General features: G+C 41.6%; 1 protein-coding gene across 3 annotated transcripts in view; it reads left to right on the forward strand.

Annotated features, from left to right (window-relative positions):
- Nucleotides 1–20,066, forward strand: part of SH3PXD2B (SH3 and PX domains 2B) — a 298,381-nt gene that overhangs the window by 247,492 nt on the left and 30,823 nt on the right. The window contains exons 7-11 of one of the 3 annotated variants that reach the window (XM_077472772.1): nucleotides 10,721–10,855; nucleotides 12,004–12,108; nucleotides 14,275–14,358; nucleotides 14,955–15,072; nucleotides 17,633–17,832. In XM_077472772.1, the coding sequence (XP_077328898.1) occupies nucleotides 10,721–10,855; nucleotides 12,004–12,108; nucleotides 14,275–14,358; nucleotides 14,955–15,072; nucleotides 17,633–17,832 (642 nt within the window). The remainder of the gene's footprint in view (nucleotides 1–10,720; nucleotides 10,856–12,003; nucleotides 12,109–14,274; nucleotides 14,359–14,954; nucleotides 15,073–17,632; nucleotides 17,833–20,066) is intronic. The other 2 variants (XM_077472773.1, XM_077472774.1) reach the window with 2 other exon arrangements.

A 20,066-nucleotide genomic window follows, 5' to 3' on the forward strand; every position in this document is an offset into this window, starting at 1 on the left:
TGGACACATCGGACGTTTTTGACACTTTTTTGGGACCATTGTCATTTACAGGCATACCCCATTTTTAAGTACACAATGGGGTTTATATACTAAAGCTGGAAGTGCAAAATCAGGCTCACTTCTGCATAGAAACATAAAATGAGCTTTTAAGTGAGCCTGATTTTGCACTTCCCAGCTTTAGTAAATAAACCTCATTGTGTACTTAAAAGTGGGGTATGCCTGTATACAGCAATCAGTGCTATACAAATGCACTGATTCCTGTGTAAATGACACTGGCAGTGAAGGGGTTAGCCACTAGGTGGCAGTGTAGGGGTTAAGTGTGTCCTAGGGGCGTTTTGCTAACTGTGGGGGGCATGGCTGTATTTTACACATCACTGATCTCTGCTCCAATCACAGGAAGCAGAGATCAGTGACACTGTTGCTAGGCAGAACGGGGAGATGCTTCTTTACTTTAGCATCTCCACGTTCTTCCTCTCCGTGAGGCGATCGCGGTTATCCCCACTGCGATAAATTCCGCGGGACCCGCAACCCAACTCACAAGCTTCCCGCGGGCACCCCCGCCGCATTTTAAAGGGAAACTTATAGGTATATGATTCTGCCTGTACTTGCCCTTTTGCCGACTTATAAATCAGCATACATCAGAGTCCGCACAGAGGTTCCCCCTTACATCCGAGTCCGCACAGAGGTTCCCCCTTACATCCGAGTCCGCACAGAGGTTCCCCCTTACATCCGAGTCCCCACAGAGGATCCCCCTTACATCCGAATCCGCACAGAGGTTCCCCCTTACATCCGAGTCCGCACAGAGGTTCCCCCTTACATCCGAGTCCGCACAGAGGTTCCCCCTTAAATCCGAGTCCGCACAGAGGTTCCCCCTTAAATCCGAGTCCGCACAGAGGTTCCCCCTTAAATCCGAGTCCGCACAGAGGTTCCCCCTTACATCCGAGTCCGCACAGAGGTTCCCCCTTACATCCGAGTCCGCACAGAGGTTCCCCCTTACATCCGGGTCCGCACAGAATTTCCACTTAGGCTAGGTTCACACTGCTGCGATGCGGGAACGCTGCAAATCCACTGCGGTTCCCGCATCGCATGTCTCCCGGCGGCAGTTCACACTGCCCTATGCGAACTGCTGGGAGTGTCAGTTAAAAGTTAATGACACCTCCAAATCAGTTTGCATATCTCAGTGCGATCTGCAAACTCGAACAGGAATCTGATCGCATGGTGGGAACACCCATGCGATCCGATTCTGCTGCGGACCAAAAAAAGGGTCCTGTACGAATTTGGGCTGGATGCGATGCCAATTCAGCCATACTATCTGTATGGCTGAAATCGCATCGCACAGAGATCGCATGTGATTTGCACTGCGGTGCGAATCACATCCGATCATGGACATCGCAGCAGTGTGAACCTAGCCTTACACTGTAAGGGGGAGGTCTGTGGACTCTAATGTAAAGGGGAATCCTGATTTAAGGGGGATCTGATGTAAGGGGTGTTCTGGGAACCTTGATTTAAGGGGGAGTGCTGTGACTCACCACCCTATTTATTAAAGTCTACAGAACACCCTTTAAAATCATTTTATACACTGGGAGGCAGGAGAGCGGGTGAGCTTACTCACCCCAGGATGGAGGCTGAGGTGCAGATTGTCTGCAGCTTTTATTTTTGGGTTCAAACATGCCTGGGAAGTGTGCGTGGGGCAGACCCAGGAGGAGGAGGAGCTAATGAGCCCCATCTCTTCTCACATCCATGCAGAGAATGGAGGGGATGTCATTGTCAGCACCGGTGTGCTCTGAGGCTGAGCTGTGTGTGAGAGACACACAGCTCAGCCATGCAGCCATCTACCTTGGAAGAGACATAGGTCACGACCACACAGCGGTAGGTGAGTGGCGGCCGTGATCTGTGTTAACCCTGTCCAGGCAGCAATGATCGTCCCTGGGCTGGAAGCAGAGTTCTAATAGGCATATTCCTACTGCTCTGCTGCAGCTCTGCAAACACAGCATTTGGAAGCAGCGGCCGGTGGCTTTGCATAGTCGCTGGCCCCTCATTACCCAGACATGAGTGCAATCTTTTTACAAAGCATCAGAGCGGCCCGGGGGTAGATTGCTACCCCCAAGACCAGCGGCGGGGCCCTACACAGCTTGCGTAGTCAGTGTATAGGGCGGATCGGCTCTGGTTGCCAGGTCTTTTCTTAACCCTCCCCATTTTCTTGGCTTGAGACTGGCATGTTTCAACACATATGGAAAGCCAATTTTGTACACCCATACTAGAGCCAGTTTAGACAAGGAGCCAATTATTCTACCAGTAAGTCTTGTGTGGGAAGGAACTCATGCGAACACAGGGAGAACATGCAAACTCATGTAGTGTGCCTTAGAAGCTGCAGCAAGTCAGACAGAGCCCGCCTTATTTCTGGCTGATGTCAGGAAGGTGTCCAGCATCATAGAGCGCTTTGTTCCACAGCCTTACAGTCCATGGTTGGCCCCTTTCGTGCACAGGATTTTAGTTCTTTCGGACGTGCATACTCCACGTCAGAAGTGGGCATTACCGAGGGTGGTCTGCATGCAATTGCAGCCTACCTAAGTACTCCCACTCCTATTTTTATTTCTGCTTCAAGTTGAAAATGAGAGGAGAGAAAAAGGGATTGATTTACTTTGCAAGAGCTATTGCTCCAGAGCTTAGTAAATGAGGGGTAGATTTACCTTGCAAAGAATACCCAATCACTTGCAAGGACAAAAAAAATATACATTTTTGCTTGCACGTGATTGGATGATGGAAGACAACAGAGCTTTCCACCATTTACTAAGCTGTGCAGCATATGCCCATTCAGAGTGCAGAGTCTATTTGCCTTTAGACCCCTTTCACACTGGGGCGTTTTTCAGGCGTTTTTCATGCGCTTTAGCGTTAAAAAATACGCCTGAAAGAAGCCGCAACTGCAATCCCAATGTAAAAGCCCGAGTGCTTTCACACCGAGATCCCTTTCATACTGGGGTGTTTTTTAGGCGCTTCAGCGTTAAAAAATACGCCTGAAAGAAGCTGCAACTGCAATCCCAATGTAAACGCCCGAGTGCTTTCACACCAAGGCGCTGCGCTGGCAGGGCGTCAAAAAAAGTCCTGCAAGCAGCTTCTTTGCAGCGCTTTTGGAGCGGTGAATAAAGCGCCCCTTCCCATTGAAATCAATGGGAAGCGCCTGAAAAACGCTATTGGCAGCAGCGTTTTGTGGGCGCTTTTAACCCTTTATTTGGCCACTAGCAGGGGTTAAAAGCGCCCCAATAATGCTCGAAAAACGCTGGTAAAGCGCTGCTAGTTTAAGCGGCGCTTTACGAGCGTTTTTCGGGCGCTGACATTGTGAAAGGGTTCTTAAAGCACTTGGGCTTTCACATTGGGACTGCAGATGAGGCTTCTTTCAAGCGCTTTACATGCGCTTTTTTTAACGCTAAAGCGCCTGAAAAACGCCTGAAAAACGCCCCAGTGTGAAAGGGGTTAGTAAATCAACCCCAATGAGTATGTGTGTGTTTTTTTTGTTTTTTTGTTTTTTAAGATATGGATTAAAAAACACCAATTAATATAGCTTTATTATTATTCCTTAAAACTAATATTTTTCACCTATCTTTTTGCAGAGTTGATTTGCAAGCTTTTGATAAAAAAAAAAAAAAAAAAAAGGCATGGCTAACTAGCCACTGCCATAGGAGATATGTACCATTTCAAAAAAGATATATTTTTTTAAATGGTAATTACACGGGATTAAAGGGCAGCATTAAACATACACATCCGTTAAATAGGATGCTTTGGGGAGACCTTACAGTGTTCAACTTTTCAGAAAAAAATTTAAAGGTGAACTAACATCCTACAACCTCCTCCAGCTGAAACACTTTGTTTTTTTTGTATTTTTACCATTGTAATACCGCACTCTTATTTCTTATTTCTCCAGGGACACTAGGATGGATCTAAGCAGTTCTGATTGGTCAGCGCGGTCACATCCCGAGACTGAGCAATTAAAACTGCTCTGTTTCGGAGGATATTTATTTAAAAAAAATTTCCATGGTAGTTTTTTAGTTCAATTTTTCTTTGCTGAATGAGTAGCAAGGAATACTAATATATCCCGTACTCATTCACATAGGGACGAGGGTTTATCTTAGGGCCTCCTTATTATAAAAGGGGACTTCCAGGTTCAGAGAAGTCCACTCCATCATCCAAAGTAGAAAGAAAATAATAAACAAATTAAAAATAAACACCTGCACCACTGAAAGAGTTTTTTTATTAGAAAGCTAACAGGGCAAATATAACTAATTTGTTCACCCGTTCAGCAAACTGTGGACAGGCAGGATTCAGCCTGAACCTGAAGCTCATCCTGAATGGCTGACCATGCTTTGTTTGTCAACTGTAGAGGAGAAAGGTAAGGTCACCTTAAGCTGCAGGTTAAGCAGTCTTAGGTGGCTTAGGGTGTCTAGATCTTATGAGTGGCCGGACAGAATTACAAATCTTTTGGCAGGTAAGATAGTTCATGGGTATTTTAACTGGGTCCATCTTTGAGAACTGACTAGAAATAAATCATCATGTGGTATACCTAGGCATGTATTGCCAGTATTGTAGTCCTCACTTTGTCCAATTGGAATTCTCTACACACAATCGGACAAAGTCCGATCGGATCATGTTGTCGGAAAGTTTTATAGCCCAGCTCTAAAACTTTGTCCGTTGGATATTCCGACGGAAACAGTCCGATGGAGCCCACACACAGTTAGATTATCCGACAACACGGTCCGATCGGACATTTTCCGTCGGAATGTCCGACCGTGTGTACAAGGGCTAAGATAAATAGTAAGTTGCTGTTTTGGCCTAAGACTGATTTTTGTATACAGCTAATTTTTACTCCAGAAAGTAGTACATTTTTCAAATGGGCACTAAATGTAGATCATATTTACCTTAAGAGGAAGGCGCAGATGAAACTTTCATAAAGGCTTAGAATTTCAATTATACTCATAACGAATGGTGGCCTCTCTTTAGCTGCAAGTTACATCTATAGTTTTTTTTTTTTGCCTTGATTTTAAAAAATTTCCTAAAACACCCACATTTATTTACATAGGTACTTTGTATATTAGCACAGTAGTCATCTACTTCAGTGGTAGGCAGCACCAGGGCTGCATGGGAGCCTTATAGACCTTCTAGTGGTCCTTTGGTCCTGTTCATGACAATAAGCAAGCTCATCTTTCTAGTTTCACCCCATAGCTGTGCGGAACTGTTTTCACTACAGTTTAACTTGCAAGTGTTTATCAGAAAAGCACTAAACTGTTTACTCCAGTAGCATTTGGGCAATGAACAGACATTTAAAGAGCCAGTCACAATTCAGGTTACGCAAAAATCTAAACGTATGCAGATATTGAGCCAGGCAAGGACAGCAGGCCCCCTACATTGGGTGTGGCAGTGGTGGGAGTAAAGCTGGTGTCTTAGTTTCTCCTACCTCTCCCTGGCCATCTCCAGCACTCTTTGGAGGACAAGACTGTCAAAAAACCAGTGGAATCTATTTGGAAAGCAGATCTCTTAGTGTAATCCGCACAGCTGCTAGTATGACCACCATCTTTGTTCTGTGTCAGGAACCCCAGATAAACAGAATGTTGTGGACTGGGTATCAAAGTGGCAGTAGAGCACTGCTTATTGCATCTTTTGATTAACCCCAATTTACTTCCAACTCCCATTTTCCCCTGTCCTCCCTTAAATATTTTTTTTTGCCCTTTTCATATGTAAATGTAGGGCTTGTTTACATTAGCATTACACTCATGAAGAGTGATCTGTAGTAGATCTTTTAAAGGGGTGTTTATGTTGCTTTCTCACTGACTATTTTAACCCCTAAAAAATGCCTCAAATCAGTTGAATGAGTCACATTTGGCAACCGGCACAGCCCACATTGCTTAGTAGCCACAATATGTATGTGCCCTGTCTACTGCCTTTGCGGCTTAAGGGAGCAGTGGGGGTGGTAAAAGCACAGCTCAACCGGTCAGGGTTTTTTTTTTGGGGGGGCGGGGGGATAGAAGTCTTTAAGTTGAAAAATAGTAAATAACCAGAAAAGTGCCCTATTAGAGTAAGGAAGGGGATGAAGGGTGGATAGGAGGCAACTTTCATTTCAAGGTGAAGATCCGCTTTAAAGTTTACTTTATTTACTAGATTGAAGAACACATTTTGGTTATAATGATGGTAATGAAAGCCTAGCTTTGTTTCACTGTGCTCTTTATGACTAAATCACACTGGTTAAACCATGTCAGAAAATGCCCCTCCATTTCATTCGGCTTACTGTAGACCAAAAAGTGTATCCTTCGGGATGTTGAACTACAGCTTTCATTGTTGAACCCTGCTTTAGGCTGGCCACATTATAAGTGGACTTGCAATCACCATCCATCTCTGCCATGGGGCACATTGATATCGCTGCCAGAGAGTAATAGGTGAAAAGGTCCTGTAAATTTTGATGGCTGTTGCCCTCTCGACTGCCTAAACAATACATGCTCATTTTCCTGCTCCTAATTAACCCTAACTGCACATGCCAGTGTATTTTGTTTTAAAAAATCAGTTACATGGGGGATTCTACCTTTACTCTGATCACAGTCAATCCAATTAACATTGGAACCCCTGGGACCCCTTTATACATGCAGGTATATATCTCATGGACGAAACTCCCAGTACAGTAAATGGAAGGACATGAAATTAACTCTATACTACATTTCATATAATCATCTTCAACCTCAGGCTTCAGAGGGTCTTCCAGGAGAGATATTAAGCCAATAACAGAAGCAGGGGGATGGGAATTCTGGAAAATCAGTCCACAAGTGGAATATGGGTTCTATTTTAACAGTATGGCCTCATGCACACGGGATGTTTTAAACACCACTTTTTATAGGCGTTATTTTTTTTTTTTCCCCATGATTAGCCTATGTGTCTATGCACATACAGACATTTACAGGGTTTTAGAGGCAGAAAAAAAACCCCCACTGCCAGTGCATTCAGAAGCACCAGCTTTTTGTCAGAGAAAATGCCAGACGGGTCTAAATGCATCAAGCGCTTCAGCGTTCATTTCAGTGGCCAGAGTAAATTAATATTTAGGCCAAGAAATTTAATGAACACCTAAGCGTTTTTTAGGCGCGTATTTTATACTGGTTTTCTTCTGGCGTTTAGAAGAGCTGGGCAAATACTCAGTGTATATGGGACCTTAAACGCTGCGTTTAGCAGTGTTTTTGATTTTTTTTTTCTGCTTCTAAACACCCCTTAATGTTGGCTTATGTGTCCATGCACACATAGGCGCTTACAGGAGTTTGGGGGCAGAAAAAAACGCACAAGGAGCGGCATCTTGGCAGAAAAAACACTGACACGCTCAAGAACTTGAACATTCATTAATTTCAATAGCCAGAATAAATACTGGCCAATGAATTAAAACAACGCATGCTTTTGACGGATGCTTTTCTCCTGGAGTTTAGAAGAGCTGAGCAAATGCCCAGTGTGCATGAAGCCTAAAGAGAAATTTTCATTTGTGCCAGTTAGTTTATACTGTACATTCATAAACTTTATTGGGTTGAGCGGGGCCCAAAATTGTGCACTAAGGTAAACCGCTCTCAAAATGTTTGTAAGGCTTTGCATCGGTTTTCTCTGGTCTGTTCTTGATGTTTGATTTATGAGACCGCATTGTTACACAGGAACAACTGTGGGAAGAAAGGCAACCTGAACAAGGTTCTAGATATTTGGGCACTATTGTAAAAATAACAAGGTTTGCTGCGGATTACAATAGAAAGGTTTATATTGTATTTGTTTTATCAGGTTCTACCATAATTGGGGTTTCCATTAACCATTACATCAGTGGTTCAGATGTTATCTGTGAGAAAAAGTAAATATTAAAACTACTGTACAGCAATCTCAGGGAAGTCCAAAGCGGTTTGGTCATAGTACTTGTTGTTCAATGGTGCCCTCTAGCAGTGTCTAAACGAAACTGCACAGACATGGAAATTGAATTTGATAACAGATTAGGTATAAATTATCTCACAGGATTAATCTGCCTGTCATGTTCTATTCTGATTTATAGCATTTGTTTTATTTTACCAGAGGAAAACAATTCTATGTATATTGTGGAGGCAATGTTAAAGTATCTTTTTTCATGTTTGGGTCTGGTCTAATTTGTTATTGAATATTACATAGCCTTTAAGCAGGATTAAACTCCTCAATGTTCCTCAATCTATTTTTTTTTTTGGGTGGGGGGGGGGGGGGGGGGTGCTCAAGAGCACTTAGCCATAATGTGCTAGTATAGTGACAGCATATTGACGCATTATGACAGACTTGCCTCGCTTACCCTTCAGTGTTGTGCTGAAAGGGCACCCACTGGTCACGGATGTTTCCATCTTCTTCCGATCTTCCTTCTGTGTTCGGACTGTCAGGCCACTTGATGGGCTGGGCCACGATGGCATCACTCCTGCACCTACCTGCACAAGAGTTGAATCATCTTGGCACAGAGCAGTGCTGAAAATGTACTCTGAGCTGCTCATGCATTGTTCAGTGTATATTAACACTGACCAGCAAGGAGAAGCAGTTATCCTATCAATAGGGTCTCTTCTGTATTAAAAACTATACCTGTCAGCGTTTTTTTTTTGTTTTGTTTTATTCCATTTTAAGCTGACTCGACCACACACCTGTATAAGTGTTTCCATCTATGCTACTCAATGAGAATGGATGAATCTCCTGCAGCTATTGTATTTGACAGCTGGCACTGGCAGCTGTTAAAAACCCTGAGTACCTGGTTGGATGCAGGGGCTGTCTGTTAAGCTGACAATTTTCCACCTAGCTACTTTTCAATTGAGGGATGTCAAGTTCATCAGGAAAATGTATTCATGTACAGGGGGGATGGAAAGTATTCAGACCCCCCCCCCCCCCCCCTTAAATTTTATACTCATTGTTATTGTTACTCTTTCTTTCACATTTTTCACTCATTGTTATATTGCAGCCAGTTGCTAAAATCATTTAAGTCCCTTTTGTTTTCCTCAATGTACACACAGCACCCCATATTGACAGAAAAACACAGAACTGTTGACATTTTTGCAGATTTATTAAAAAAGAAAAACTGAAATATCACACATTCCTAAGTATTCAAGACCCTTTGCTGTGATACTCATATATTTAACTCAGGTGCTGTCCATTTCTTCCTGATCATCCTTGAGATGGTTCTACACCTCCATTTAAGTCCAGCTGTGTTTGATTATACTGATTGGACTTGATTAGGAAAGCCACACACCTGTCTATATAAGACTTTACAGCTCACAGTGCATGTCAGAGCAAATGAGAATCATGAGGTTAAATGAACTGCCTGAAAAGCTCCGAGAGAGAATTGTGGCAAGGCACAGATCTGGCCAAGGTTACAAAAAATGTTCTGCTGCACTTAAGGTTCCTAAGAGCACAGTGGCCTCCATAATCCTTAAATGGAAGATGTTTGGGACGACCAGAACCCTTCCTAGAGCTGGCCAAACTGAGCTATCGAGGGAGAAGAGCCTTGGTGAGAGAGGTAAAGAAGAACCCAAAGATCACTGTGGCTGAGCTCCAGAGAAAGTGGTAGAAAGTCAACCATCACTGCAGCCCTCCACCAGTCAGGGCTTCTTTATGGCAGAGTGGCCCCACGGAAGCCTCTCCTCAGTGCAAGACACATGAAAGCCTGCATGGAGTTTGCTAAAAAAAAACACCTGAAGGACTCCAAGATGGTGAGAAATAAGATTCTTTGGTCTGATGAGACCAAGATAGAACTTTTTGGCCTTAATTCTAAGCAGTATGTGTGGAGAAAACCAGGCACTGCTTATAACCTGTACAATACAGTCCCAACAGTGAAGCATGGTGGTGGCAGCATCATGCTGTAGGGGTGTTTTTCCGCTGCAGGGACAATGATGACTGGTTGCAATCTAGGGAAAGATGAATGCAGCCAAGTACAGGGATATCCTGGACGAAAACCTTCTCCAGAGTGCTCAGGACCTCAGACTGGGCCGAAGGTTTACCTTCCAACAAAACAATGACCCTAAACACACAGCTAAAATAGCAAAGGAGTGGCTTCACAACAACTCTGTGACTGTTCTTGAATGCCCCAGCCAGAGCCCTGACGTAAACACAATTGAGCATCTCTGGAGAGACCCAATAATGGCTGTCCACCAACGTTTACCATCCAACCTGACAGAACTGGAGAGGATCTGCAAGGAGGAATGGCAGAGGATCCCCAAATCCAGGTGTGAAAAACTTGTTGCATCTTTCCCAAAAATACTCATGGCTGTAATAGATCAAAAGGGGGCTTCTACTAAATACTGAGCAAAGGATCTGAATACTTAGGACCATGTGATATTTCAGTTTTTCTTTTTTTAATAAATCTACAAAAATGTCAACAATTCTGCGTTTTCCTGTCAATATGTGCATTAATGAGGAAAAAAAATTAACTTAAATGATTTTAGCAAATGGCTGCAATATAGCAAAGAGTGAAAAATTTGAGGTGGTTTGAATACTTTCTGTCCCCACTGTATAGCCGACTTTAGTGCTGTTGACCTATCTCATTACACATTTTGTCTGTTTTTACGTGCACCAAAACCGTATAAGTATTATGTTGTATCATAATGAAGATGTTTTTTTGCTTTAAGCCTTTACATCCTCTTGATTTTGAGTAATATTCTCACATAATCTTACCTCCTAACTGAAAGTGTTCATTGTATATGAACTTGTTTGTTCTGTTGGGCAGGTGCAGACTCGTCATCAGCTGATCCTTTGGTCCTTGACCAGTATGTAGTGGTGGCTCCATATGACGAACAAGAGAGCTCAGAAATCAGCCTGCGAGTTGGACAAGTGGTGGATATCATTGAGAAAAATGAGTCTGGTAAGGCACAGGTTTCTATTTTCCGCACCAGTAGAAACCTATTTCTTGTCTTTAAAGTGGAACTCAATCAACGTTGACAATTTGTAATCCTTATGCTGCTAGCATTAGTATTTCTTCAGTTACTTGCTGGTTTCTGGCTTAGGCAAATTATGTCATACATCCCAGGAGTCTTCAGGAGGGGAGGAGGGGCTTTCACAGTTAAACACAACCTCCTGTCTGCATGCCTGAGCTAAGGGCAGATGGATTCCAAGAAGTAAATGTTACATGAATCATCTGCCCTTACGCCAGATGGCAGCAGCCAGAAGTGCTAGGGGGTGTTTTTCAAAGGGATTTTCTTCTGAAAATAAAACATGGAGACATGAATGGATGGGGGAGTTTGCTTTAAATATTTAAACATTAATTAAATAGAATTTTTGGTTTGTGGTGCTCAGATGCAGTGAAGTTCCACTTTAAATATTTTACGTGAAAAGTGAATCTATTGCCGCCTTATGGGGAGGATGCATATTCAGAAAGGATATATGGGAAACTGTGTTGAACCTGCAAGTTACTTGTTTCCTGTTTCTTTTTTTTAACACGTGTGGTGAGGATATCGTTTAAGAGGATAAAATGGAGGCCTTGAGCAGTATTGCCCTTGCTTAAAGAGGACTCTAGAAAAAAAAATCAGCAGCTACAAATACTGCAGCAGCTGACTTTTAATAAACCTGCACATACCAGTCCAAGGATCCAGCACTCTGCTCCCTTGGGCTGGTTCTTCGCTGGCCTTTAGGTCCCTAGCGCGGCCATCTTGGATGTGGGAAGCTGGCTGTGATTTTCTTCAGCTTCACAACTGGCTTCCCACTGTGTATTGCACAAGTAGCACTGCACTTTCTCAATGGCCCGCAGCCTCCTGGTTGTGATGGGGGGGTGGGGGGGGGTTGGACCAGCTTGGAAAGTGGAAGCAGGTACCTGTCAAAACTATGTATCCGCTCCCTGAAATAAAAACTTCAGTACAGGCAGAGGAGGAAAAGCGGAACTTCCCTTTTAAATTGAAGTTGCACTTTAACTTAGATTTGGGGGTGGCCCTGCAGCATGTAATTGGAGAAATTGACCATTTTGTGTTATTGCGAAGCATTAACGTGTTAGTATATATTAATATTTATTGGTTTTAGGCTGGTGGTTCGTTAGCACGGCAGATGAGCAGGGCTGGGTACCTGCAACATGCCTAGAGGCTCAAGATGGGGGACAAGATGACTTCACCATTCAGCCTGAAGAGGGTAAGCTGGCCTCTTCATTGTTCCATTCCATCTAACACATACCACAGAGAAAAAAGAGAGCATGTATAAGAAAGAAATACGTCCATTCCATGCTAATATCTCGTATCTAATTAGCTGTTATCACATATGAACAAACCAGTAAATATTTGTCACTAAAATACTAAACTTTCCCATCACAGCTTTGTACATTGTTATCTATTTCTGTTACGTGTTAAACATTTCATTACTACTTTATGTAGTGTATGTGCTGTATGGTTTGTGTGTTTTTTTGTTTTGTTTTTTGTATAAATCCATGATGGTCTATTTTGCGTGTGGAACATTGAAGCAGGAGTACATTTTGTACATTTTGAATCTGGTGCAGCTGTACATGGTAGCCAATCAGCTTTCAGTTTTTTTTTTTGCCAAAGCTTAATTGACCAAGCTGAAATTGGAAGCTGATTGGCTACTATGCATGGCTGCACCAGATTTTGCCCTCTCCAGCTTTAGTAATGACGTAACGTATATGAAAAGTGACCTCCACGCTGTTGTACATTTTTGGGAGGCAAGTGAAACACTGATGTGCCAGGTCTTTTCATCTCCACATCAGTGCCTGATCTCACAAATGCTGTTTCAGTTAAATGGGTACTAATTACCACAAATACACTCCAAAATATTGTGGAAAGCCAGATTTTATAGCTAGAATTGGGAGGCACTGGCAAGGGTTTAGGAATGGGATGTCCAACAAGCTCATAAGTGTGGTGGGCATGTGTCCACAAACTTCTGGCCATATACTGTATATTCCATTATGGTCCACTATCACTTTGACTGGCAATTATACATTATATTAGGGCTGCAACTAACTATTATTTTCATAATCGATTAGTTGGCCAATTGTTAGACTGTTTTGCAGATTTTCAAACAGAACTGTAATATATTATATGCTGGCCATGCAAAAACAATGTCTTCCTTCAACAAAATGTACTTTTAAGAATGTTTGTTCGATTTTCTAATTGTTAGTGGGGTCAAATCGACATTTGTTTTCAACCACAGTGACAGGACAATTTAGAAATATAGAAGACTTCTTGGTCAAAGGAATTTTTATGAGTGTATGTGGTTTTCGTTCAGAAATTACATTCCTTTTAAAACAGAATGTTAAAAGCAAGTGAAATTTTAAAACATTCTTTCATTCAGCGAATGTACAAAGATTTTTCGTATGAATATTCTCACCTGAAAATGGATCCATGTGGCCAGCATAAGGCACGGTGCACACCTATGCAGTTTGCTTTTGATCTGTTTCTGCAGTGCTTTTTGCTGTGCGTTTTGATTTTTGCAAACGTGATTTTGCTGCGATTTGCATTTTTGCATTTTTTTAATGCTTTTCTTCGGCCATTTTGTTGGGCAGATAAAAAAAAAACACAAATTGCTGCAAAAACACACAACATGCTTTTCTGCAGCTTCTCTATTAAAGTATATTGAAGCAAAAAAGCACAGTTTTGCGTTGAAAAAAGTCCTTGACCCTTTCCAAATACGCAGCGGCTGAAAAAAAGCCTAGATGTGAACGTGTCCCATAGGAAACCATGTTAAATGAACTGTAGTGTGTTTCTGCAAAAAGCACCAAAAAACACATAGGTGTGAACCAGGCCTAAGACGTTTAGTAAAATATAATGGGGTTAAAAAAAACAAATGAACCCTTTATAGTACAAAAAGAGCAAATCGCTACAGTAAAGGGTTCATTTTTGTTACTGTGGAACAAAAGTAATATTTGCAGTAGCGATTATTTGCTCTTTTTGTTCTATAAAGGGCTAATTTTAGGTTTTTGAACCCCATTATGTTACTGGCTGATTAATCGATTATGAAAATAATTGATTCATTTTATAATTGATTAGTTGTTGATTAATCGATTAGTTGTTTCAGCCCTACATTATATACATACATACATACATACATACATATATATATTATATATGGTATAAGGGAAGCTGCTGCAATGAATATTGGGCATGATACCACTACATGTAAGGATATAGTTTATATTCCACATATATGTGCGATATTTTTCTTTCTTTTTTTTGTAATCCCATCAAACTGGGTTCCTAAATTTATCCCATAAAGAACGACTTATTGGGAAAATAATGACGGCTCCTCATTTCCTTTTTTGTCACTTCCTGCTTCCCAACATGCTCCCAGCCCCATGGAGATACTGGTCCTTGCCTAGGCACGTGGGCCGCCGACGGACTCTTGGGGATTTGTACACCAGTGGATGGTGTCCAGGTGCAGAGAGGCTTGTTTTTTTTTGTCTGTGTTTACTGTTTGCATGTGCTCTGACCATTGGTCTCTGCATGATTTGCACGAAATGTTTCATTTTGCTAGCCAGTGAAATGTTTACCTGCATGCCTGAGGCATGAATCTATTTGTAAACTATATTCGTTGAGTTATTTGTGATGTGATTTGTTATAACACACCATTGGTATATGGATTGTGGTATGTAACTCATCTTAAGAAATGCAGTGCAAAAAAAACATTGCTGTTTTATTAAGTTTTAATTGCACTTATTTTTTGCTGCAGCCAGTTTTCAGTTTGCCTGGTGTGAGTTTCTGAAAAAAATTCTATTAGTGCTCATATGATTTGGCCTTTACTTTGAGAACAAAATGATTGTGCCGTTATACCTGTGATCTGGGCTTTGTTGTTTTATGTAGTATTGGGATGACGATATTTATTACTATTTTGGGGCTACATTGATAATTGCACCAAAACTTTATATGAATGTAGGTAATATTTTAGCTTGCTGAATTTGCCAGTTATTAGATACACTTTAGCTAATTTTATACATGTTTTAAAAAAAAAACATCTTTCACTTTTGATAACAGAGGAGAAATACAGTGTGATCTACCCATATATTGCAAGAGATCAAGATGAAATCACGCTAGATAAAGGAGTCATTGTTGAAGTCATCCAGAAGAATTTAGAGGGCTGGTGGAAAATAAGGTAATATTTATAATTCAAAGAAAGTTTGAACAGTTATATTGGGCCATGTCACACGGGCAATGCCAGTTATTAGCAGTAATTTGTAAATGGCTACATAAGCGCTATAGTAGCTTATGATTTTGCTGCTTAGAATTATGTTTTTCGCAGCTACTGGTCAAACTTGCGTGCTACATTATTATGTTAGCATTTGATACTGCCAATTGCTTTTCTTCTTGAATTTGTAGCGAAGCCATAGCCCTTAGAACTATTTCCAAACTAGAGATGCTGCACAGCTATTAAAGACAGCTTACTGAATCCTAAATAAAACTTTAAATATATGGTACAGTTCACACCCTGGCAGAGTGATGGAAACACTACTGTGGCATCCCACAGCCATTGAACCTGGAACAGAATTGTAGCCTGTTCTCTGTCTTGCCAAACTGCTAATATAACTTTTTAGTAAGCAGTGGTTAGTGGAGTTATTCTACTTAGGATTGCTATCGTCTCATGTTTTCTTATATGTACCACTTACACAAATGTACATTTTTTCAGATGTGGAAATCTGAGGTGGACAGAAAGAACCAGGTTTATTCAATAAAACAATGTAATAGAGCCGCACGATTCTGGCCAAAATGAGAATCACAATTTTTGTGCTTAGAATAAAAAGATCACGATTCTCGCAGCATAAAATCTTTCACATTATATAAAAAAATAGGATATCTTTTCTGGTTTTAGTTTAAATATGTATGTATAATGTTTGAGGGTTCTAAGTAATTTTCTAGCAAAAAAAAATTATTTTAACTTGAAACCAACAAATGTCAGAAAATGGTTTAGTGTTTAACCACTTGCAGACCGGACCATTTTGCTGGTCAAAGACCAGACCACTTTTTGCGATTCGGCACTGCGTCGCTTTAACTGACAATTGCGCGGTCGTGCGACGTGGCTCCCAAACAAAATTGACGTCCTTTTTTTCCCACAAATAGAGCTTTCTTTTGGTGGTATTTGATCACCCCTGCGGTTTTTATTTTTTGCGCTATAAACAAAAATAGAGCGACAATTTTGAAAAAATTTCATTATTTTTTACTTTTTGTTATAATAAATATCCCCCAAAAATATATAAAAAAAACATTTTTTTCCCTCAGTTTAGGCCGATACGTATTCTTCTACATATTTTTGGTAAAAAAAATCGCAATAATCGATTATTGATTGGTTTGCGCAAAAGTTATAGCGTTTACAAGATAGGGATAGTTTTATAGCATTTTTATTAATAATTTTTTATTATTATTTTTTTTTTACTAGTAATGGTGGTGATCAGCGATTTTTATTGTGACTGCGACATTGTGGGGGACCCATCGGACATTTTTGACACATTTTTGGGACCATTGTCATTTATACAGTAATCACTGCTATATAAATGCAGTGATTCCTGTGTAAATGACACTGGCAGTGAAAGGGTTAACCAGTGGGTGGCAGTGTAGGGGTTAAGTGTTCCTAGGGATGTGTTACTAACTGTGGGGGGGTTGGGCTTTCATTTAGTGAACACTGATCTCTGCTCCAATCACATGGAGCAGAGATCAGAGTCACTAGTTGCTAGGCAGAATGGAGAAATGTTGTTTACACAGCATTTCCTCCATTCGGCCGCTCCGTGAGACGATCACGGGGATGCCCGCGGCGATTGAGTGCGGGTCCCGCGACCGGACTCACGACCAGCGCGGGAGCGCGCCACCGGCGGCGCGCTCCCGATGGCAGGGCGGCATTGAATATTGGACGTACCTGTACGCCAATATGCCTGCCCGTGCCATTCTGTCGACGTACATTGTCGTGCGCTGGTCGGGAAGTGGTTAAGTGGTTACATTTTTTCCACTTATACACAAAGTCTATTCCATTGACAAATTGTTACAATGTTTATACTTAAGTTGAACTGATAAAGAATGTTTTGATTCTTGGTAGACTGCACAGTTTGTCTCTTCCTTTCTTTTGATGGCTGTGGCTTCAGAAGAGCAGAGAGAATTCTTTGCATAGAAAGAATTGTGAAACACTTTAGTCTAGATCGCGATAACGATTCTTGACGATTAATGGTGCAGCTCTACAATGCAATGCAAAAAAGAAAAATCCATCTTGTAGTGCTTTGACTTGGTGACCTTTCAAGTGATTATAAAAATTCCCAAGGCCCGCTCCCTATAATAAAAGAGGGTATTATACTCCCTTCTTTAGTAACCCGCATCTCTGTTCCACCAGCAACCTGTCTAATACTCGACGCTATTGGACACTACTGGAAGTTTTGGATGCCTGAGTCTCCCACCGCACACCATAAGTTCCTCTTCTGACTCCTATGTCACTACAGGGGAAGCAGTGACATAGCAGTTTGAGGATGGCATCACAGCACACAGTGAAGATTGGTTTCTGGTTAGGCTATCCATTAAGAAGTACATTCCCTGCCCAATCAGTTTATGCTGAGAAGTGCATTTAAAATTGAATTAGCAGTGAGGAAAGTTATTTTATTTTGACATAAATTTTATAGACATTCAAGTTTCTTTGAAGTTTCTGGGAAGCTGAAGATAACTTTATTTCTCTTTTCCAGGTATAAAGGTGCAGAGGGCTGGGCCCCAGCTTCATACCTGAAGAAGATTAGTGGGGACCTGTTGGCTCAAAAACTGGCTTCAGGATCAAGTGCCAATTCAAGTGCTCTAGACCTGGATGGGCTCTCTAGACAACAAAACTATACAAGTCGTGATAGGGATGTTCCTGGGCGCCAGGCACATGTTACAGACTTCAAAAGAAGTGAGAAAAGAATGAATGACATTGGCATTTAATCATGCATCATCTGACCTATAACGTACCCTTTTTAATGTTCTGTTCACAGTCCTTTCTTCTGAAATTGCTATCTCTATTTCTAAAGATGTTGCTTCTTTTAAGATTTTTATGGGCCTATTCAACATGGCAGTACAAACATTAATACTGATATACGGAGGTTGATTTACTAAAGGCAAATAGGCTGTTCACTGTTACTATAGGCAAATAGGCTGGAGAAAATTTCCTTTCAAAGTCAACAAACTGTTTGCTTTTGATAAATCAACCCCAAAGAGTGTGACAGCCAACTGGAATCCATCTTTCCTACAAGCTGAAATCTAATTGTGAGTACTAAATGGCACTGTGAATACTAAGGGGTACTGAGTACTGAGGACACTGAGTACTGGGGAGGCACTGTGAGTTCTAAGAGAGCAGTGTTAGTATTGAGGGGGTACTGCAAGCACTAAGGGGGCAGGTAGATGCTGAAGAGGCACAATGAGTGGTGCAGGCCGCTGAGAGTTCTGAAGGGGCACGATGAGAACAGAGCGGGCACTATGAATGCTGGGTGGACAGTGTGAGTGCTGAGGAAACACTGATAGTGCCCAGAGGGTCGCTGTGCGTACCCAGAGGGTCACTGGGGTCAGCACATTTTCGGAGTGGATATACAGATTGGTGGGAAGGGCTGAGAAGAACCCAGCTGTCATGGTACATATTGATACAAATGACGACAAAGTTAGAGGTAGATGTAGGCCAGACTCGGCAATAGCATGCAGTGCCAAGCTGCAGCAAGCAAGACCAGCAGACTATTAGTATGCATTAAAAGAATATTTACTCAAGAGATAACACTTATAACTACCACTTTACAAAACCCTGGTTTGGCCACATCTTGGGTATGTTGTCCGGTTGTGGTTACCAATCCTCAGGAAGGATGTGTTCGAGCTGTAGAGAGTCCAGACAAGGGCAGCAAAGCTAATGAGGGAGATGGAGGGCCTCATTTACAAGGAATGACTAGAAAAATTAAGCTTATTTTCCCTGGAGAGACATTTAAGAGGGGGTATAAACACAATATAAAAATCTTTAAATGCTAACTCCAGCATTGGGAGGAAACTATTTACCTAAGGGCTTTAAAAAAAAAAAAAACGCAGCCACACATAGAGGCTGGATGAGAAGCAGCTCAATCTTTCAACTGTGTAAGGTTTTTTTTTTACTGGTAGAGCAGTAAGGATATGGGACTCCCTTCCACGGTTGTCACAAATTTAGAGTAAATCAAAAAAGATTTAGATGAGTTTCTTAGCATGCGCAAATGCACAGCAATATGGAAAATTCTAGTAACTGGGTGGACTGGTGTCTTTATTTAACTTTACCATGTATATGCAATTTGTGTTGTATACTGCACTTTGCACATGGTTGTTCTGGGTTCTGTTCTCTATAGAAGTACAGCAATGTCCAAAAACTTTAAAGAAAATATTCATATTTCTTATTCAGGGCAGTACAACAGGTTTATTCAAATGATCTTCCCAACAACATATACCTTCAGTTTCCTTCAGGTTCCTACTGGAAGTGAGGAAAATACATTTACTCTAATGCCCAACTCTATTGCCCCGTACACACGATTGGATTTTCCAAAAACAAATGTTGGATGTGAGCTTGTTGGCTGAAAGTCCGACCGTGTGTATGCTCCATTGAACGTTTGTTGTCTGACTTTCTGGCAACAAATGTTGGCTAGCAGGTTCTCAAATTTTCCGCCAACAAAACTTTGTTGAAATTTCCGATCGTGTGTACACAAGTCTGATGCACAAAACTTCACACGTGCTCGCAATCAAGCAGAAGGAGCCACACTGGCTATCAAACTTTTTCTCAGCTCATCGTACGTCTTCTACGTCACCACGTTCCCACGTTTGTATTTGTTGGTCAACATTTGTGTGACTGTGTGTATGCAAGACAAGTTTGAGCCAACATTTTTCGAACAAAAATCCAGGGTTTTGTTGTCGGAAAGTCCGATCGTGTGTACGGGGCATAAGATAAAAGTAAAGCTGACCATAGATGGATCAAAATTTGGCCTGTTCAGCAGAGACTGGACAAATTTTGATCCATCTATGGCTGTTCCCATTCATGAGAAGTTAATCTGAGGATCATCTTCTCACGAACGGCTTGTTAGAAAATTTTGCTTTGGTCAACTCATACAGCCAATTTGCTGCAGCGCTTATCTGTGTATTCTGACGGCA

Source organism: Lithobates pipiens, unplaced genomic scaffold (genome assembly GCF_037356315.1).
Source record: "Lithobates pipiens isolate NorthernLeopardFrog02 unplaced genomic scaffold, aLitPip1_a1.2 Scaffold_8, whole genome shotgun sequence".
NCBI lineage: Eukaryota > Metazoa > Chordata > Amphibia > Anura > Ranidae > Lithobates > Lithobates pipiens.